The 6,691-nt window shown below is 32.1% G+C and overlaps 1 protein-coding gene across 1 annotated transcript; it reads right to left on the bottom strand.

The window, feature by feature from the left end:
• Positions 1-3,374: 3,374 nt before the first annotated feature.
• On the bottom strand, positions 3,375-4,118 carry LOC138348717 (uncharacterized). Its single transcript, XM_069298288.1, has 2 exons — positions 3,689-4,118; positions 3,375-3,583 (listed from the first exon to the last, which is right to left on the bottom strand). The coding sequence occupies exons 1-2, from the start codon at positions 4,116-4,118 to the stop codon at positions 3,375-3,377; spliced, it is 639 nt and encodes a 212-aa protein (XP_069154389.1).
• Positions 4,119-6,691: the final 2,573 nt, after the last annotated feature.

The raw sequence follows: 6,691 nt of genomic DNA, 5'->3' as shown, positions 1-6,691 counted from the left end.
GTGTTTGATCCCATTCCAATGTCTCCTAGTAGGAGCAGAACTATACCTTGCTAACAAGTTAACAGCAAAAGCTATATCAGGCCTTGTAGTGTTAGCAAGATACATTAGTGCACCAATTGCACTAAGATATGGTACTTCAGAACCAAGAATTTCTTCATCCTTTTCTTGAGGTCGGAATGGATCCTTATTCACATCAAGTGAACGAACAACCATCAGAGTACTTAATGGATGCGCTTCATCTATACAAAATTTTTTCAACACTTTTTCTGTGTAGGCAGATTGATGAACAAAAATACCATTTGTCAAATGCTCAATTTGCAAACCAAGACATAATTTTGTTCTTCCCAGATCTTTAATCTCAAATTCATTCTTTAAATAATCAATTGCCTTTTGAAGCTCTATTGGAGTTCCAATAAGATTTATGTCATCAACATAAATAGCAAGTACAACAAATTTCGATATTGTTTTCTTTATAAAGACACATGGACAAATTGCATCATTTGTATAACCTTCCTTAATTAAATACTCACTAAGACGGTTATACCACATGCGCCCAGATTGCTTCAAACCATATAATGATCTTTGCAATTTAATTGAATACATTTCTCGAGATTTTAAATTACATGATTTAGGCATCACAAATCCTTCAGGAATTTTCATGTATATCTCATTATCAAGTGATCCATAAAGGTAGGCTGTAACCACATCCATCAAATGCATTTCAAGTTGCTCATGGACTGTGAAACTAATGAGATAACACAATGTTATTGCATCCATAACGGGTGAGTATGTCTCTTCATAGTCGACGCCAGACCTTTGAGAAAATCCTTGTGCCACAAGACGTGCTTTATACCTTTGTATTTCATTTTTCTCATTTTTTTTCGCACAAAAATCCATTTGTAACCAACAGGTTTAATCCCATTAGGTGTTTGAACTATAGGTCCAAAAACTTCACGCTTAGCAAGTGAATTCAACTCTGATTGAATTGCTTCTTGCCATTTTGGCCAATCATTTCGTTGTCGACATTCTATAACAGATTGAGGTTCATGATCCTCATTATCTTGCATGATATTTGTTGCAACATTATATGCAAAGACATAATCAACCACTATTTCTGATCGATTCATATTAGTTTCAACATCTCTTAAATTTATGGATAGTTCATTATTTCCTTGAGTTTCAAGTTCATTGATTCTTTCATGAATATCAGACTTATTTAAATTTTGAACTTCCGTATGAGATTCTCTCATAGTGTCATCTTGACATTTAATCTTTCTTTTTCTAGGATTTTGATCCTTAGACCCCAATGGTCTACCACGCTTTAGGTGTGTTTTTGACTCATTAGCCATGACACTAGTGGATGGTCCTTTAGGGACATCAATTCGAATTGGGACATTCTCTGCAGGAATGTATGATTTAGTAATCCTTTTCAAATCTGTAAATGCGTCTGGCATTTGATTTGCAATTTTCTGCAGATGAATAATCTTTTGTACTTCTTGTTCGCAAGTAGAAGAATATGGATCAAGATGAGACAATGATAAATTTTTCCACAAAATTTCTCGTTTTATTTCACTATTCTCTCCCCCTAATTTTGGGAAAACTGTCTCATCAAACCGACAATCTGCAAATCTAGCTGTAAACATGTCTCCAGTCAATGGTTCAAGATAGCGAATAATGGAGGGTGACTCAAACCCAACATATATTCCTAACCTTCTTTGAGAGCCCATCTTAGTGCGGTTTGGTGGTGCCACAGGCACATATACAGCACTTCCAAAAATTCTTAGATGGGATATATTAGGTCCTTGACCCATAACCAATTGCAATGGAGAAACTTTATGATAACTTGTCGGTCTGAGACGAATAAGTGTTGCAGCATGCAAAATTGCATGTCCCCACACAGAAGTGGACAACTTAGTTTTCATAAGCAATGGTCTTGCTATTAATTGCAAACGTCTAATCAATGATTCAGCGAGACCATTTTGAGTATGAACATGAGTAACAGAGTGTTCAACTCTTATCCCAATCGCTAAACAATAATCATTAAATGATTGGGATGAAAACTCTGCAGCATTATCAAGACGAATGGACTTAATCTGATTATCAGGAAAGTGTGCCCTTAACCTTATTATTTGTGCCAATAATTTTGCAAATGCCAAGTTACGAGATGACAATAGGCACACATGATACCATCTAGAAGACGCATCTACTAGAACCATAAAGTATCTAAATGACCCACTAGGTGGGTGAATAGGTCCACAAATATCCCCATGTATACGTTCCAAGAACGCAGGGGACTCAATCTTAACTTTCATTGGTGATGGTCTCACAATTAACTTGCCTTGATAACAAGCAGTACAAGAAAATTCACCATTTAAAAGAATTTTTAGGTCTTTTAGTGGATGTCCATTCGAATTTTCTATAATTCGTCTCATCATTATTGACCCAGGATGTCCTAGACAATCATGCCAAAGTACAAATGTATTGGAATCAGTAAACTTCTTATTTACTATAAAATGTGCCTCAATTGCACTAATTTTTGTCCAATACAAGCCAGAAGATAAAGCATGGAAATTTTCTATAACACATGTCTGCCCAGAGACATACTTGGTGATACCAAGATATTCAAGATTTATTTCATCCATTGATTGGATATGATAACCATTTTCACGGATATCTTTAAAACTCAACAAGTTTCTCTTAGATTTTGGAGAAAATATAGCATTATTAATGATGAGTTTAGTTCCCTTGGGCAAAATTACAATGGCTCTTCCAAAGTCCTCAATCATATTAGTACTACCAAAAATTGTAGTTAACATTTATTTTACCCATACTTAAATGAGAAAAATATTTCTTATTTTTGAATATCGTATGTGTTGTACCAGAATCAATCAAACAAATATCTTCATATTTTGATAATATGTTCTTAGAAGTATCCATATCTTCACATGAAATGACATACACAAAATAAATATATATTAAATATTAGTGTTGTCAAAAGTGTACAATATATTCAAAGGAATAAATTAATGATTAAATATTAGAAATTGAGCCTTAATTTATTGTTTCCTCTAAGTAAAAAATGAGTTGTTAGGAAAATAAAATAAAATCATTATTTAATCCTAGTTAATAACAGACTGCATGTTTTTAACATTAGATCAAGTTAAAGACCTAATATAATACAAACACGTGATAAAGTTTAGTATTTGACTAACTCTATCATATTAGAATCATATAAATAAATCAATGAAAAATATATATTATTTTATTAAGAATTAAGGAACAAACTAATAAACGACTAAACTAATTTAAAATACTAATATTCATGCAAACAACTATCATTACATGAAATTTATTAATAAATACTAAAAAAAATATCACTCTTCCATGTTCACAGAACCATCACCAATTAAGTGATCTATTTTTCCTTCAGGATGTGAGAAGAAATCTGCTACATCCAAGTGTGTGATGTCAACTTGATTTTCAGAGATAAAATTTGCCTCAGGATTTTTCTCTTTCTTCTTTAGTGATTCTTGATAAAGCTCAACCAAGTGTTTGGGAGTACGACAATCACGTGCATAATGACCTCTTCCACCACATCGAAAACAACCTTCCCTAGTTGCTTCACGTTTCTCATCCTTTCTTTTTTCATTTTAATTTGATGAATGATTAATGCCAAGATTAGAATTACGTTCTTGACCATAATCACGACCACGTCCACGTCCACGACCATGTCCACGACCACGAGGACCGCGACCTTTTCCACGCCTTGCATGGTGGGCGTATGCCTCATTCACTTCAGGAAGTGGTTCAGATCCAGCAGGTCGATTCTCATGATTTTTCAATAATAAATCATTATTTTGCTCGGCCACAAGAAGATGAGAAATTAGTTCAGAATACTTTTTGAAACCTTTCTCTCGATATTGATGCTGCAAGAGAACATTCGAGGCATGGAAAATGGAGAATATCTTTTCCATCATATCAATCTCACTAACCGTTTCTCCACATAATTTCAATTGAGAAGTGATTCTGAACATGGCAGAATTATACTCATGTATAGACTTAAAGTCTTGTAGCCTTAGATGCATCCAATCATATCGTGCCTTTGGATGTATGACCATCTTCAAGTGGTCAAATCTTTCTTTTAGGTTTTTCCACAAAACAAGTGGATCTTTAACTGTCAGATATTCAATTTTCAAAATCTCATCAAGATGATGACGCAAGGTGGATTTAAGCATCCAACACCCATGAGAGGTAGTTCCTACCCGAACTTTGGAGGGCAGTGAACTCTAGTTTTGTAAGATTGGCCATTAAAATTAAAAAAAAAAGAATAAATAATACCTTTATTAATTCTTCAAATCTAATCTTCACTTTTGAGAAATTAGAGTCTTGTGCTGATAACGTGTTATAAAACTATAGAATAAGAAGAAGAAACTAGAGAAAAAAGAAGAGAAGACTTGTTATTTCTCTTGATGAATGAATTTACAATGAAGAGGAGCACTCTATTTATAGGAGAAATCTAACTTGGTCCCCAAGTAGGAGGACTCTTTAATCATATCCTAAAAAGGACTCCACATGATAGACATTCACAATAATACAAATACTTTATAACATGAACCCTATTCTTTTTCTCTAGGACAGAATGAAGAGAATGGGTAATTGGGCAAGATTGGACCAAGTTACTTTTGAATATTTGGCCTAGTTATTTTGGATAGATAATGGGCCAATTGTGAGCTGATTAAATTGACAATTTGGGCTTCAAATTTGTGAAGAAAAGATAGGTATCTAATATTATAACTAAAGTAATATATAATTTGTACATAGAAATTATATTATAAATGTTATAATTTCTCTCTAGTAATTTAGCATAAATATAGATACAAAATTTTGACTTATCACCATTTAAAAAGTAAGAAACATAAAATAAGATACGATAATTGAAATTAATGATGATGATGATGATGGTGAGGTGATGATAATGGTGATGGTGATAGTGATTGTGATGGTATTGGTGATGATGATGATGATGATGGTGGTGGTGGTGATGGTGATAGTATGATGATGATGATGATTATGGTTATGGTGATGGTGATGGTGATGATAGTGATGTTGTTGTTGTTGTTGCTGCTGCTGATGGTGGTGATGGTGGTGGTGATGGTGATTATAGTGATGGTGATGGTGATGGTGATGTTGATGATGATGATGATGGTTATGGTGCTGGTGCTGGTGCTCGTGATGGTGATTGATGGTGATGGTGATGGTGATGGTGATGTTAGTGATGCTGATGGTGGTGATGATGATGATACCACCAAGTCGTAATAATAATGATGATAATAGGAAACAATGGTAAAATAATTTATTAACTTTGAAGCTAAAAAAATGTAATTTTATGAAAGGATCAAAATTGAGTGTCAATAGCTTGTCCCTCTTTGAGTAAAGACAATGTAAGAGTTTTTGGATAAAGAAGCTGACATATTAGTCAATTTTATTCCGACCAACAAATAAGACAAGGTTTGCCTAGTGTTGAACTATGATATTACTAGTTATTATGATGTAGGTGAGAGTATTTCAGAGTAGAGTCGAGCAGAGTTCGAGGTAAACCTTTGACCTTTGTTGGAAAGTTGAACTTTCTCAACAAATACCCAAGTTCATTGCTTATATAAAGTTCCACATTGCATTATGTCTCTTATTGCTGCGTGTGGATTATGCTTCCTGCCAAATCATGACAAAATTGTTAGGAAATAATATGAAGCTAGAAACATAAATAAATATCTTATGAAAAATAACATAAGGAAGATGTGTCCATTATGAAACAATGTTCTAGATGCAACTAATTGAATATCTTACATTCATTGAATCTTAAACAATTGCTTCAACTTATGCGCCCTCAAAGTCTCCTTAGTAAAAGTAATATATAGTTGTGTGTATATATATATATACATATATATATATATCCGAATTTATATTGCACGCAATACATATAAATATCTTTTAAAAATAAATAAATAATTAAGACAATGTAAAGTATCTCATTAGAAAAATATAAGCTTTTCAAAAAATTAAAAGATAGCATACATTGCTCATATTTTCTCTATTTTATAAGTGAACTAGTAAATGGGTCGCGCTTTTCGCGATTAGAATATTCTTCTTTAAAATTTATTAGAATAATACTTTTCTCGTATTTTGATGTCATAGATTTTTATATAAATCCATTTTAAGAGTATTAAATTAAAAGAAAAGGCAAAATTAAATATCATAACACTGTTTTCATTAGTATAACAGTATATGTAACTTTGAAAATATTAAATATTTTTTTTAAAAAATATATGTATAATTAATGTGTTTATAAAGAGCAAAAGTTCCATAATCATATGATATACCAATAGGTAATATGTAGTCATTATGTGTTTGAAAATAAAAATGTGATCTTCCAAAATAAATATTTGATATGTAATATAATTATGATAGTATTTTGGAAATTAAAGTTGTGCACAAATAAAACATTAAGGTTCCTTTAAATGTATGAAAGAGATAATGGGAAAAAAGTTCAAAAAATGTACTTTGGTGTGAGAGAATAGTCATCATTGTGTATCATATAATTATAATTAATTGCTAGTTTTAATTCTATCATTTGACATTCTATTTTTTTTTACTCCTATAATATTAACATTATTATGACAACAAAAATATCCGA

The sequence above is a fragment of the Solanum lycopersicum genome, chromosome 5 (assembly GCF_036512215.1).
Source record: "Solanum lycopersicum chromosome 5, SLM_r2.1".
Taxonomy (NCBI): Eukaryota; Viridiplantae; Streptophyta; class Magnoliopsida; order Solanales; family Solanaceae; genus Solanum; species Solanum lycopersicum.
Note: the sequence above shows the minus strand (reverse complement) of the source record. Positions and strands in the feature narration are given on the sequence as shown.